Below are 16,282 nucleotides of genomic sequence, written 5' to 3' on the forward strand. Positions count from 1 at the left end.
TCAAAATTCAGGTGGACCAGTGCTTGGTTATTGTGTGTGTCAGTCCAACCATTCTGTCATCCGCCCCCAGAAAGGAAGCAAATGACAAAGAACAATGTAACGTCGTGCCAGTGACCAAGATGCTCCAGAAAACTCAGTGATTCTCTACAAATCTCAGTTTAAATACTCTTACATGAAAAGCGGCTGGTTTGTTCACTGATGTGAGTTCCAAGAAGTGTGCAGTAGCGGCTAAAGAGTCGCTTCAGCTTTCCAAAGAGAAGGACGCCAGGACACAGAGAGCTTTACGTGAAGATGTGCTTGTGTAGGACTTTGGACCCGGCTGTTTACAAAGCAATCATTTCAGCCATGTATGGGATTCTTAAAAATAGATTTTATGCCAGACAACGCCTTCGGTTTGTAATTACCACCAAGAGAATAGCTGTGCAGAACTTTAGAAGTGGCAGCATTTTGAGAGTTCTTTCAGAGCCCCCAACTGGTTGAAGACAGAACCTGAGCCTGTCTGTGGGCAAGGACCACGAGCAGTCCGTTCAGAAAGGCATGGCAAGGACCCTCCTGCCCTTATAAAACACTGTCAAGTTTTGCCCAGTATCCAGGAGACACTACATTCGATGAGAGAAAAAAAAACCCAGTCTCTGGGGGGTGGGTCTAGTAGGTCTCATTTTACTTAGAGGAAACTGAGTCACTAAGAGGTGTTTGAAACACACGGCTAATTATCACCAGAGCTGGGGACACAGTCCAGGTTTCCCAGTCCAGTGCTCTTTTATAGTGACACCGTCTAGTCTTTCTCAGGAGAGTTGTGATGTTCTGTTAGCCCACTGATACGAACAGCAGCAATGGTAATCCTGTAACGTTTCTGGAATGCTTTACAAAGCATGTTTATATACATTCTTTCATTTAATTCTTATAAGTGTAGGAATTATTCTTATGAAGTAGTATGCTTAGCACACAGAATTGATCTGCATTGTTACAAAAGTTTAGTTCTAATTCTACTCGTTTATTATAATCTCTATTGTAATCCTATTAGTGTGCCCCAACATCAAGGGCAATATAGTGGCCTTGGAGGAGAGAGAATTGAAACCCTAATATGGTTTGGAAATTTTGGGATTTTGCTCCACTTCAATTTTGAATATCCACAAAGAAATATAAGGTGCACTTTACTGCTTATCTATGGAAAATATAAAACTATCATCAATCCCTTTGTGAGAACCTACTATGTATCAGGCTAGACACACAGCAAATATGAAGATGCAGCTCTTTGCTTAACTTCAAGAGAATTGGACTTGGATTCAAGAAGTGGAAGAAATGAAATCAATGGATATCGATTGGTTCCACTCCTAAGCTTTCTTGAGCTTCAAAAATATGTGAAATGAGGTGGAGGCATCTAAATGAGATGGCCTCTTAGGGTTACCTCTTTTTCCTTATCTCAGGGCCTTAGCATCTCCTGCTCCTGTGGCCTAGAAAGCTCTTCCCTCAGATATCAGCATGACTTGCTCTCACACTTCTTTAATAAGTTTTTGCTGAGGGAGAGTGAGGACTTCACTGACCGTTATTTGAAATTACAATGCTTTCCAGGGCTAGAACACCTTCCCAGGACCAGCCTGGAAGTGGAGGATGCTTTTCCAATTTATTGACCCAGAGGAGTACACTTTTTTCTGATTGTGCAAGGGTGACTTATGGGTAGCTGTGGCCCTGGACCTTTCCTAGTTTATTCTTCTCCGTGACACCTGTTACCACCTGACAAACTATCTACTTCACTGTCTGTCTTTTAATTGTCTGATTCCCCACAGCCCCTCCACTAGATACAAGCTCCATAAAGGTAGGGATTTTCTTCACGTATCTAAAGTGCTTAGGAAATCACCAGCAGGAGCTAAGATGGACCCCCGTGATTCCTGCTTCCTGCTGTTCATGCCTTTCTTTTATCCCCATCTCACATTGAATCAGGGCTGCTCAGTGTGACCAATGGACTATGGAGAAGTGGTGGGGTATGACTTCCTAGTTTAGGTAATAAAAGGCATTGCAGCTTCCAACTTGCTGTCTTGGATTTTTCATTCTGGAAGAAGCCAGCTGCCATGTCATGAGGACGTTCAAGTAGCCCCATGGAGTACGTGGATAGGACTGAACTGCCAGCACCAACTTGTTAGCCAAGCGACTGAGCCATCTTGAAAGGAGATCTTCTAATTCCTAGCCGTTGAGTCTTTCAGCTGAGGCCTCAAATATCATGTAGCAGAGACAAGTTTTTCCCACTGTTCCCTGTCTGAATTCCTGACTCACAGAAACCAGGAGAGAGAATAAATGATTATTGTTGCTTTAAGCCAATACATTTTGGGGTTATTTGTTATGTAGCAAAAGATAACTAATACAGTGCCTGGCCCATTGTAAGTTCCCAATAAATATTTACTGAATGAAGGGATAAATGTAAGCAGATTTTTTTCTAGGTTACTCAGTGATCCTAATATAATGTCTGTTATTAATCTAAACAAAAGTGTATAAAAAGCCCTTGCTCAACAGCAACGTTGCCTTGGAGTCTCAAGACGCAGGCTTGAATCTTGGCTCTGTTACTTATTTGCCATTTGACTTTGTGTAATTCACTTATAGTTTTGGTTCCTAGTTTTCCTAATAGGTAAACTAGAAATAATGATAATAATTATAATTATACTGCTAAGAGGACCGCCAACCTGCAAGAGTCCCGCTGACACTGTAGATCCCTGGATCAGAGCTCTTCTGAAACCCATGTTACAACTGGAATTGTCCATTATGTGATCCAATAAATCTTCTTTACCATTAAGTCAGTTCCAGTTGTTGGTGTTATCTACAACCCAAAGCATCTTTATACAAAGCATTAACACTATGAAACACCATTAAACTATATGAAATAATAGAAACAAAACAAGATGACATGTAATGAGTAAGATGCTACATGGTAGACTTAAGTATAACAGCTAAGAAGAAAGGGTCAGACCACCTTATGAACCATTTTTGTGAGCTGATGGCAAGGACAGCCTAATTCATCTGCCTGGGAAAGTCAGGGAGGCCCAAGGGATTCTGTTTTCACAGAAATTTTGGTTTCTGTAGGTATATTTTAGAACCTTTGGCCTCTGATTTCTTCTCTATGGTTACATTTGATAAATAATTGCTGGCTTAGTAGCATCAAATTCATTTTTAAATTCCATAAGGGACCAGGGAGCTATTTGTGTTCCAGAGAAGATACTCCAAGTGGCCAGACTGTGTTGTACACAGACATCAAGAAAGCGGACAGCTGAGCTCCTGTGCCTGCTGCCACTCCCATGGGTCCCCAGAGAGTACAAGAGGTTCTTACAGGCCACTTGCCACAATATCTTTGCCTTGTCAGAAAGCTCTTTATTTTATTCCAAGAGCAGAAGACACTGTTCTGGGCATGTCATGAAATACTAACAGAAAACTCATCTTATGGGGTGGAGAGTTTTCATCTTTAAGAGCTGAGGAGACAGGAATTTCTGACAGGCCTGAATAGATAGCATGAAACATGGCCACTGTGTAATTTGGCCTCCTGAGGCCTAGAGAGATGGTGACTTGAAGCCATGGTCCAGATAATGTAGGCAGGTCTCCAATCTGTTTTATTAGCATTGGTCACATTACTTTCTATACGTTAGAATGACTTTGATGGGCAATTTAATTAAGCTGCCATTTGTGTTGTAAGTGCAAATAATAATCTCTTAGTTTTATCCTCTGCTGATCAGATAAATTGGTCAATAATGGACTTTTTAGCACAACAATGTAGATAACTTTCTCAATTTTATACATTTCTTCATGGAAATTTGCTTTGTTTTCTCAAATTATTCCACAAAGTTTAGACGGGACTGAAATAGCTTCTGTGGGAAAAATTAAATTCTTGTCTTTAGGTTAAAATTGTAAATTTCTCTCCAAAAATTAAAGGAATGCTTTTTTATTTCCTTCTTAAATCATGTTCCTTGTAGCCTTCAGCCTTCAGTGCCAAGTCTTGAGGCTCAGCAACCCGAGGAAAGACAGTATGGGAGCACCCTAGGACAAATCGGCCATTGATTAAGTTTAAGTCTCAATGCTGACTTTTAGAAAGACAATAGCTGTGAAGGTCAAGCACTAAGAAAATGAGGATTTTTCTAAATCATTTTGTGTCCTTTTTAACGCAGATTTCAAGAACCAGGCCTGAAGGATTCGGGATCATGGAGTTTCTTCCACAATGCAAAGATGACAACTCTTCTACTTACAGAACAAGGTCAACAGGCTTGCTGACCCAGGGAGAAAAAGGAAAAGTTAGAGAAGTAAAGAGTTCAAAACTGGATCCTTCTAGCCAGAAAGGCGGGAAGTCTTGAGGGATTATGAAAGCAGATAGAGGTTGATTGAAACGTTAGATGCCATGTTCTCGTCCCTGTTCAAAGATGTCCTTCCAGGGTTGAACTTTGGTGGAGCAGTGGAGGGAGGAGGGACTTAGAAGCAACTAGATTTGCCTGAGGAGGTCTGAGGACACTGAGATTAGTGGCCCAGCATCAGGGAGGATATAGCCCCTTGGAGAAGTCCCTCCCTAGCTAGAACTCTAGTCCACTGCATTCTGGCCCTAAAAGGATGGCAAGAAGGTGGCTACAGAAAGCTGTTGGTTCTTCATGGTTTTTGTATGAAGTGTGAGGGAGTGCAGTGTGCCTGGGGAGAGGACATAGGGTTTCTGATTATCAATTGGACTAACTTGGCCAAGAGGCTGAACTGTTTCGAGGACATCAAGATTAGAAACAAATGACCAGGATCATGTGCTCCAGCAGCCGGAGCTAGAAATATGAATACCAGATAGAACTAATTTAGAGGAGCCATTCTGCCACTCTGCCATGGAGATCAGGAAAAGTCCAGAGGACAATGAGTCCGTCTGAGGACCCTGTCTCCCCTCATGAGGTCCTACCCCTGATTGAGTGTATACTGGCCTGGCCGTATTGGTCATTTACGGCCAAAGTCTCTTCTAATTGATACTGGTTGTTAGATATTAATATTTTAAGTATTGCTCCTACACATATCCCATATTTCCATAAACCATTTTAGAGGGAAATTCAGAACTCTTGGAGATAGAGGATTGTATCCAAAGAGACTGAGCGTTTACCTAAAGAGACTGCTAAATATTTGGATCAGACTAAACATATCAGGTTGGACTAAAATTAAGTTGTCCTTCCCTTTGTAAGTAAGGTGGAGAACCCACAAGGGGGATCAAATCAATTAATTGGGTGCAAACAAACTCTATTATTTCTGTATGAAATTCAGTAAACTTGCAATTGTGACAAATTCTAGTGTACAGGAGATTGGAAAGATCTGGGGGCTTCCATTACCACTTAAATCCATTAGCCTGCTGAGTTCCACACAGACAGGGATTTTTGTCTTTTTTTGTTCACTGCCGTATCTCCAGTGCTCTGAATGTGTCTGGCACATGGTGGGTGCTCCGTAGGTATTTGCTGAAGGAATTACAACTATATCATGAGGCAGACTTGCAGAGTGCCCCCTAAGAATCCCAACAAAATGTCAACAAAAGCAGTGTCCCTAGTGTCATCCATCATAATCTGTACCTGTCAGCACCCCCTAAAAATATTGTGTTTCATTTTAGGCACCAAATTTTAGGAGGGGTGTTCATCAAGTAAAATAGAGAAGATCCAGGAGATAGCAGGCAAGACCAGAGAATTCTGAAAACTACCCAAAATAAGGAACAGTTGACACTACTTGAAGAAAAAAATGATCGATTGGAGATACGATGCTATTGTCAAATGTTAGAAAGACCTTCATCAAGGACAAGTCTGGAATAAATATATGATTGCATGTTCATAATTAGAGCCAGTGGGAAGAAATTATGGACAGGCAAATTTTGACTCAATGTTACACAGAAACTTCTGACTAATTTTTCGGTACAGTCATGTACCACATCACAACATTTTGGTCAATGAAGGATTGCATATATAACAGTGGTCCCATAAGATTAGTACCATACAGCCTAGGTGTGTAGTAGGCTATGCCATCTAGGTTTGTGTAAGTACGCTCTGTGATGTTCACACAATGATGAAATTGCCTAATGACGCATTTCTTAGAACATATCCCCATCCTTAAGCGATGCATGACTGTAATGGGATGGATTGCTTTGTAAACAAAGATGTGAGATTTAATTATTTAATTAATTAATTATTGTCTTGTGTTTTCTTCTCAATATTCATCAGTATTTGGCTCCGTCATCGATTTGTTTGTATATTCTTGAAAGCAGGAAATGTAAAATTTGGAATGGTAGGGTTGATTTAAAACTTTATTTTTATTTATTTAAAACTTTACCGTTAAGAATTATGAGGCCTGGGGCCAGCCTGGTGACACAGTGGTTAAGTTTGCATGTTCCGCTTCGGCAGCCCAGGGTTCACGGGTTCAGATCCCACGTGTAGACCTACGCACTGCTTGTTGAGCCATGCTGTGGCAGGTGTCCCATATATAAAATAGAGAAGAATGGGCACAGATCTTAGCTCAGGGCCAGTCTTCCTCAGCCAAAAGAGGAGGATTGGCAGCGGATGTTAATTCAGAGATAATCTTCCTCAAAAAAAAAAAGAAAAGAATTATGAGGCCTATTAACTAATTATCCACTATCTCAGTCCCTAGGGCCACAAAGTGGCAAACTCAAATATGAGAAAATATCCTTGACTATTTAGTCTATATCTTACTCTGATTATCTGATGTCCATCACAAAGTGTAATTGCAAATTTTTCAATGAGGTAAGATTTCATGAAGTTGGTGAAAATGTTGGAGAACTGCCCAAATCACATACAAAATAATTTCCTAATGAGAATTTGGCTGAGTTATTTCTGTTAACAATTTAATAAGAAAAGTTGGAAAACATGAGGATTTTATAAGTGTTCCAGTGGGAACTCCAGCCGTTGAGTTTGAATATCGTTGGACTATCAAAGGCTGAAGAGAGGCCCTTGGCAAAACTACTGAGGTTCTTGAATGCTTTTGTAAATATGATCCTTTTTACATTAGTTTGACAAAAGTCATTCAAAAAGTAAAGGATACTGTCTCAGATTATTATGAAATTGGATCAGAAAAATTATCTTCCTCAGAAAACAGTAAACATTTTATTTTATGGTTCTATGAATTACGTATAGCTGCTGTCAACCTAAATTTTGTTAAATATTAGACAAAAAAATGTTCCCAGTAATTTTTGCTTTTATTTTTCAAGATGAATTAAAAAAGAATTTTCTCCCCATTTTGTGAAATTTGGTCTTCATTTTAAGTAGAGTCAATTTTAGTGGCCTTTCTAGCACTAATTATCCTCCAATAATGTAAAACTTCTGGATCTGTTTCTTCTATTGGGAGTGCTTTTTTTTCTCTTAGTTTTATTGAAAAGGGACAAACTGTATCAGTAAACACTATACTTCCAGTTGAGTTCCCCACGTGGACATAAAAGGAACAGTGTCTTACTTGCCACTGAGCACAGTGCTAAGGACATTGTACATAATCAATGAATAATTCTTTATTCATTCATTATTCATTTATTCATTCCTGCTAGGCACTGAGGACACGAGAATGGTTCAGCTCCTTACTTCATGGACTCTAGAATTCTGTAGCTATTCTGATTTAACAAGTTATCCTTATTAATATATTCAGTACAGAAATACCTTTTTGTCATAAATGTAATATATGCTCATTGTAGATAAATTTAGAAAATGAGAAAGGGATAAATAAGAAATAAGATGTAATCCTACCACTAGGAGATAAAATCTGATGATGTTTGGGAATGGATGCGTACAGACTTTTCTTCCTATGTGTGCACATGGTACATATATTCATACATTTGAACGTTATATAAATATATACAAATTATGTAAGTATAGACAAATTATTAGGTATATACAAATGTATATTTGTACCTTATACAAGTAAGGATATTTCTTAAAGATATTTATACTACACATACTATTTTATAATTTATCTCACAGATATTTTTTAATAAATATAGATCTACTAAGTCATAATGACTGAGGAGTATTCCATTATATGGATATGCCATGAATTGTTTATCAGATTTTCTGCTGTTAATCATTTAATTGCTTCCAAACTTTTTATTATTATTAATGTAATCATCCTCACATAGATTTTTATTCATTTATCCATACTTTTTTTCAGAACACATGTTTTACACTATGTTAAATCTTGATTTTTTTTTTCCTGAGGAAGATTTGCCCTGAGCTAACATCTGTGCCAATCCCCCTCCATTTTGTATGTGGGATGCTGCCACAGCATGGCCGCCAACAAGTGGGGTAGGTCACGTCCTAGGGACTGAAGCCCGGCTGCCAAAGCAGAGTGCACTCAACTTAACCACTAGGCCATGTGGCTGGCCTCTCAAGCTTGAAATTTTGTCTTCTTGGAGATTTAAAAATTAAGATTATTAACAAAATGTTTTGAACATTAAAAAACAAGCAAAACTAATCTACAGTATTAGAAGTCAAGATAATGGTTGTCGTTCGGGGTCAGGTGAGTGTTTTGATTGGACGGGGACTTAAATGGGTCCCAAGTGTACTTGAACTGTTCTATGGTTTGACCTGGGGTTGGTTACATGGGTGTGTTCACTTTGTAAAACTTTGACAAGCTATATACTTAGACTTGTCACTTTCTACTTTCTTGCATTTATGTTATGCATCAAGGAAATAAGTTCAAAAATTATTCTATGATTTGCATCTATGTTTACATTCTTAGGTAAATTTTAAGAATCAAATACTATTATCATTTTAAGTTTTTCAAAATTCATGTTGCTAATTATTTTGCCTAAAGTTTGCACCAGTTTTGACTCCCACCAACAACATACAAAATGTGATTTCTTTGCATTCAAATTAGTGCTTACTGTCATTTTTCTGATTTTTAATAATTTATAAATTACAAAATGGAGTATTTACTTTTCTCTCTAACTTTTTCTTTGGAAAAATTTCAAAGTTATAGAAAAGCTGGAAGAATAATATAATGGACACCCATAGATCCTTCATCAGATTTGCCAACTTTTAAGTTTTTGCCACATTTGCGTTCTCTGTCTCTATTTACATACTCACACGTATGTGTGTATGTATATACACATTTATTGTTATATTTCTGAACTATTTGAAAAGAAGTTTTAGACCTCATGACAATTTACCCCTCAATGCATCACTTAAGAATAAGAATATTCTTTTACATAACCACACTATCTTTACCACACCTTAAAAAATTAACCATAATTTCATATTATCAAGTAATATCTAGTCCATATTCACAAATCCACAATTGTCCAAATATAGTCTTTTCTAATTGATTTTTAAAAAAATAGTACAGGATTAAATAAAGCCCATTCACTTACTGCCTTTAGCTATTTGGTCTCTTTAGTCTCCTTTACCAAAACAGTCCCCTGCCACCATCATGACACTCTGCTTTCTTTCGTGACATTGAAAATTTTCAAGTCTAGGTCACTTGAAAAACCTTCTGTTTGTTTTCAAATGTGCATGACTATGCTTGATTTTGCAGGCTCAGATTATAAAATTATAGGTTTTCAGAAGCACATGTATCAGCAACTGTAACAAATTTTCATTTTCGGCTATTGGTTAATCAGAGCTAGACACTGGATCTCCAGTTGGGCACCAGATGTTTTTACTGACGAAAAAGAAAAAGCATTCAGAGCTTTTAAATCTTACATTATTACTTTGATCATATAAGGAATAATAGCGACATTTCATTCTCTGAAAATTATGGCAAGGGTTTTCCTTCATATTGACACAATATATTATTCAATGAATCGGTTAGTATAGAACCAGTTTGAAAGCCCTGAAAATACAGTGACAGCCAAGAAGGATATTTTGAAGTTTGAAATGATCCCTATATAAATAGAACGGATCCGCATAACTTTGGGATAAAATTAGCCGACAGTTTGTGGCTCTCCAGCATGTGCCTGTTTGCTTGGTGCCGCTCTCCTGATAAACCACAACAAAGCTCAGAGGGAGAGGAAGGATGGACGGTGCGGCTGCCCCGAGGACGAAATCTGCAGCTGCCAAGCTAGTTAAGAGAAATTTCCTTGAGGCTCTAAAGTTAAACGACTTCGGAAAATTGAAGGCCATTTTAATCCAAAGGCAAATAGATGTGGACACGGTTTTTGAAGTTGAAGATGAGAATATGGTTTTGGCATCTTATAAACAAGGTAAAAATTATAGGTGTAATTGTAAAATTGATAGAAAATGGATTTTTTTTAATGCAGTGTCAGTCACCCACTCTAAAGCCTTAGCTCTTATAGTTTCTTTAAGTATGTATTTTCAAAATCTTTCTAATTTAATCTTTTCTTTCTTTTTAAACTAGACCACATCATGGGCTGATATCTATACATGATATATCATATATAAATCATATATGTAGGCTGATATCTATACATGATATATCATATATAAATCATATATATATATATATATATTTTTATTTCTTTTTCTCCTTTTTCTTCTCTTTCTCTATCCCTGTGCCTGGAATTTGAAATCCTGGACACTCATATTTAGTAACGCACTTTTCTTCTAACTTCTCTTCTCCCTATAATGACATAAAATAAAGAAAACATATCTAGATTATGGCTAAATAGGCTGCTGAGACCTAATTCAGACAGAGGGACTGGCTTAGGGACAGGCAGCCAACTCTCGGTTAACACAGCCATTTAAAGATATATCATCTCTATGTCCATCTGGAGAACAAGAGGATTTTTGCCCCCATTTTGGGGGTTAATGAATGGTTAATGTCATTATGCACCTTGAGGGTCCTCATCATTGTAATGAATTTGCAGTTCAGGCACAAAAGCTGAAACCAGAAAAACCAAAAAGTTAACTTTTTTTCCTTGACTACAACAATAGATCAAAATTGTAGGTATACTTGAACAGAGTATCTGCCTTACAAAAAACTAAGGATAACAAAATTAGAACAGAATTTGTTTTTATCAAGAGATTTTCTGGAACTCATGCCTAATAAATCAGAAATAAATTAGAACTGCTCGAATTCTTATTTCTCAAATCAGCTAGTTAATGGGAGAACTTGAGTCGCAGGGCCATCTGGTGAGCGGACTGCGAACAAACGTCGTGTTCGACATCAGTTTAAACAAAACAGATGATGAGGGCTTGTGTGCAGCATTTAGAGAGAGACAGTAATTCTTTTTTCATGTTTGAAATACCTTCCATTCATATATAAATCATCGGCACCATCGTTTGCAGAAACTAATGCTAATGATATATATTTCTACGTTAATTTACCATGCTCTGATTGTCAGTTCTAAGAGAAAGACAGAATAGTTGAGGCCAGTTACCATGTTTATGATTTTTACTTGAAGGCTTTATAATAAATTGGCATTGCAATTTTGACAGGAAGGTAAAGAAGAGGTCTGTTTTTTAAAAAGTAGTTCATGGGGGCTCTGCGGAAAAGAAAACATGTATACTATATAATTAGATTACTTTCCTCTTATGGATTCGTTCAGTGAAAGACTGTCCGAATGCTAAACACATCTTTAAGGTACTTTTTAAAACTTACCTTTGTGCCCAATGTAAAATAACTTAGGTCCAAGCCAGCGGCTAATTTAACTGACCTGAGTTGTGAAGACTGCCTTTTTCCTCTCCTGAGTGTGCCAAATTGCACAGATCATGCGAAGGTTCTTAGGTTGTGAGAAAGTTTTAGGGGCAGGCTCCGGAGAGGGAAGGAGTTGTTTCTTCTACTTCCAATGGTGTCATCCGCCCTGAATGAGAAGAAATGCATTTTAAACTCTTTCTGTCAATATGAGTTGACTTCTATGGTCCTCATAGAGCTAAATTTCATTCACACTAATGAGTGTTTTCATAGTGTTAGGACTGTGGGATGTGGCTTTCAATTAGGGAGACAAGAAAAAGAGGAAGAGAACAATTCCACTCTTATGCATGCCAGGTGGATGTATGCACAGAAATAATAGGATTTGTGGTCATATCTTTGGGGTTTGTACAAGAAATTGTGTGTGTGTGTGTATGTGTGTGCGTGCACGCTTGCGCATGCACATGTGTGTACACAGAAAGATATGTGCTTACTCTTTGTTTAACGTGAATATGGGTATAAGAAGCTGTCTCTTCAGTCTTAAACCTGGATTAAAGCCTCATCTTTCTTCAAAGTTTCCTGAAACTTTTTCACATGTCCTCCAACCCCATTATCAAACCTTTTCATATTTCAGTCAGAAATGGAAGTGATAAATAGAATCCTAATTGCTAGCCAAGCAAAGTAGACCTAAGTGGGTATAGCAAGTTCTTAAGTCACAAAGGAACTCCCAGGAAACTGTACAGCTGAGCAAGCTACACTGGTTAGTAAGTTAGTTAATTAGTTAGGGTTAATTAGTCCTTTCTGAATAATTCTAAGGAATGAGACCGTTTTCTGTGTGGTCCTGAGGGATTAAACTTTGTGAGACTTTATCAAACCACAGCAGGTTCTTGAACGTTGAATGCTGTTGTGTTGCTATGCACTAGTTTTTGATTTTTTTAAAGCACTTTTGAAAAGTTTTATACGGAAAAGAGTACAAACCATAAGTGTGCAGCTTGATTAATTTTCACAAAATAAACAAACCTATGGGACTAGCATTCAGAGGAGGAAATAGAACATTACCTGTTCACTTTTAAAGTGTGGGAATCTTCAGGTTTTAGGTATTTTTGGCTTAATAAGCGAGACAATGTGTAAAGCCTATAACAGATACCATGCTACCTTTAAATTTGCTTGTATAAATAATAAAATAACCTATATTCAACATTTGATTGCCTTGCAGGAGATCAACAGTATTACAATTAATCTCAAATCATTTTTATTCTTTTGTTAGGACATAGCAAAGCATTTTTCATAGGATTTCAAAAAGTGACCACATTTTTCCCCTAAATATAGCATATCTAAGCCAGTATGAAAGTCAGTTTATAATTTTTGGAAAGGCAACTCAGAACTCTGTTGATGAAAAAAATCAACTTGAGATCTAAATGTTGCTCCCCCAAACCCACAATCTAATTGGTAGACTAATAATCAAAGGTTGACCTCCTAAGCAAATAGAAAATGTGGATTTTGTGAGGAAGTTAGAACAAAGCATCTGGAAAGCCACTTCTGCTTTCCCATCTCACTGAGTAGCGTCTCTTACCTGTGCAATAGAGAACAGATTTAGAAGCCAGCTTCCAGAGCTCACATTCAAAAAGTGGATCCTGCCCAGCCCCCACACCTAGTAATGATTCTTAAAGTTGAGATCTAATTTTATTTTTTCAAGTTATTTTAACCTTTGTAATTAAATCTTCAGATAAAATCATATTTTATTAATTAAAGAAAACCTCTCATTGTGGCTGGCCCAGTGGTGTAGTGGTTAAGTTTGCATGCTCTGCTTTAGTGGTCTGGGGTTTGCAGGTTTGGATCCTAGGTGTGGACTCAGCACTGCTTGTCAAGCCATGTTGTGGCGGTGTCTCACATAAAATAGAGGAAGATGGGCACAGATGTTAGCTCAGTGACAATCTTCCTCAAGAGAAAAGAGGAACATTGGCAATGGATGTTAGCTCAGGGCCAATCTTCCTCACATGCACACACAAAAATAAACAAACAAATAAATAAATAATAAACAATTTTGAAAAAACCTTCTCTCACACTTTGTAAAGTAAGCATTAAAAACATCCCGTTTGGCATTTGAGTTATCTCCTAGGGAAGGGCAGAGATATGAGTCTTAAAAGCAAAAATGAATAAGCCAAATCACACCCATTTAAAATGGGAATGACAGGAAGAAAAGCTAAATACGTGAACAACTTTTCAACAGCCAAAAGCAATAAATAATTGAATAGTCAAGGGATGTCAATGATATAAAGTTTATTATGACCCAAGCACACAGTCTTCAGAGTGAAAGCTGGATTTTGAAGAAAGCTCAAGGGCTGTTGATATTGGTTCTGGCTCGTCATCTCCATACTGGAACCGTGAACGTCTCTAGAGCTGTTTCCAAAGGTTTTTCCAACTGCGTATTTTGATTCTCCTTCAGACCTATGAGCCTTGGCTCGTTAACGATACAGGCAGAACATCACACTTATCTCTTTGATATGAAATTCCCTAGTCAGCAAGGTTAATCAGAGTCCTTCTATTAATCAGTGTAATGCACTTTAAGTACTTCGTTAACGGCCCACAGCCGCAGGGTCTGTGGTTGGTAGTCATATTTTTAATTAAAATAACCAATGAATGATTTCACTGGAAAACTTTCTGGCAGGTCCTCTGTCTACTTTACTAGGTAGCAACTGTCGTCCAAATATCTTGAAAGCTCTTATTTCCACTCTCTTAATGAATAATCTCTTTATCACCTAATTTTCCTCTTTGCCGGAAATCTGCTCTCCTACTTTCCTACGAACCAGCCTAGCGTTCTTTTCCCTTCTTAGAAGTTCAAACTTTTTTCTTTAAATTTTACATTGCAAGCTTACTTTTTTTTCTCTCCTGGGAGAATTCTGAGATTTATTCTCAAAATATTAGCTATTAAAAAATAGCCAAGAATTGTGCTTCAGTCTATAATCCTTCAGGACTGTGTAAATACGTGGACACAGGCAGAGCAAATGTCTGCTAATCCAGCCCCAAGCAGCGTGTGTAACCTTTGGCTGTAATAACAGAGGCTTCTCATGTGTGGGGTTCTTTGGACTCAGATAACATTATAACTGATAACTGTCTCAGAGCCCAGGCTTAGCGGAAGGTTTACCAGAGATGCGTACATCCCCCTCGGCACTGGAGCCGAATCAATCCTCTCTTCCAAAAGATGGCCAGACACTTCCCTCCTTACCATATTTCCTGAGCCAGGGAGCTGTCTACTCAGCTACTCAGGCATATCTCTTTGGTTTCAGATTTAAATTAAACACACACACACACAGGATTACCCTGCATATTTTTGTTTGGGGTAAAACTTCTAAAATCACTTTAGAACATTTGCCTACAAGTAATGCTGGTTTGGAAGTGAACTATGTGTAGCCTGCAGATCACTGATGGCTATTTGAAGATCTGGGGGAGACCAGAGATTGAGTTGACCTCTGTCAGTACTAGTTACACAAACATGGGCATTTACGCTACTTAATCTCTACAAGATCTTTATCCTCATTTGTAAAGTGGAGGCTTTGTCAAGACCCGCTCTAAATCCCCTGCATGCTGATAATCTACGATGTTATGAAGGGAAAATTATGTAAACAGATTATGGTCTGGAGAAGGTACAAAGAAACTGTAGATACTATAAATCCACATGAGCATGGCCTGTATTTGAGAGTTCTTTGTGGGATTTTTGCATAGGAGAAAGAGTCTGTATTTTCTTTTTTTTTTTTAAAGATTGGCACCTGAGCTAACAACTGTTGTCAATCTTTTTTTTTCCTGCTTTATCTCCACAAATCTCCCCTGGTACATAGCTGTATATCTTAGTTGCAGGTCCTTCTAGTGGTGGCATGTGGGACGCTGCCTTAACATGGCCTGAGGAGTAGTGCCACGTCCACACCCAGGATCCAAACTGGTGAAACCCTGGGCCACCACAGCAGAACGCACCAACTTAACCACTCAGCCACGGGGCCGGGCCCCAAGAATCTGTATTTTCTTCTCTTCTTCCTAGTTAAGCTCCTTGCTCAAGCAGAACTCTTGTGCAAGGAGCCGTCACTACTCACGGACTGCAGACCTGGGGCGAGAGTGTGCATGGTTTACTTTAGGGGAGGCAGAGGGTTCTTCACCACCCCCTCGAGGGCTTTGTTCCCAGGTTCTGCTCCACCCTTGTGCTTTGTGCAGTTTGAGCACGAGGTCAAAGGGCAGCCTGGCATCTGCAGAAGTGAGCGGAGGGAGGCCCTTTGAAAGATAAATGCTAAGAATAAATCACATTCTAGGTTCTGAAGCCCTGGGACAACTCTGCTGAGGAAAAAAGGGAGAATATGAAAAAATGAATCTGCCTGATTACTTAACTCTATTTCTATCATTCTGTGATTATTGGCGGTTGTATTTTGGAGGACAAATTCTGATCTCTGGACATGTCAGTATTGACACAAGTATGTTAATAGGTGCTGTGTCGCTGTGGTTTTTGAAGATGGATTTTCCTCAGGTTTGGTCCTCAGTGAGGGGAGGTGTGGTGGAAAGACACTTGCTCATTTCCACACATGGTACACAGTGACCTGTGGCCGCAGCCTCACTTTCAGGTGGTGATTATCTGTGGGTAGCCTCCTTGCTGTGAGCTGCTCCTTTCTCTGCAGATGGTCTTCCTGCTATGCTCAGGGTTGAATTACCCAGAAACTCTTCTTCAAACACCACCACC

The 16,282-nt window shown here is 38.5% G+C and overlaps 1 protein-coding gene across 8 annotated transcripts in view; it reads left to right on the forward strand.

Annotated features, from left to right (window-relative positions):
* The window catches only part of ASB4 (ankyrin repeat and SOCS box containing 4), a 118,605-nt gene that overhangs the window by 41,657 nt on the left and 60,666 nt on the right, over nt 1-16,282 (forward strand). For 7 of the 8 annotated variants that reach the window (XM_070617554.1, XM_070617552.1, XM_070617551.1 and 4 more), the window contains one exon: nt 4,146-4,231. In XM_070617554.1, coding sequence (XP_070473655.1) covers nt 4,204-4,231 — 28 coding nt within the window. In that variant the 5' untranslated portion in view covers nt 4,146-4,203. Of the gene's footprint in view, nt 1-4,145; nt 4,232-9,891; nt 10,175-16,282 lie in introns of those variants that run through there. The other variant, XM_008542816.2, reaches the window with a different exon arrangement.

The sequence above is a fragment of the Equus przewalskii genome, chromosome 4 (genome assembly GCF_037783145.1).
Source record: "Equus przewalskii isolate Varuska chromosome 4, EquPr2, whole genome shotgun sequence".
Classification (NCBI taxonomy): Eukaryota; Metazoa; Chordata; class Mammalia; order Perissodactyla; family Equidae; genus Equus; species Equus przewalskii.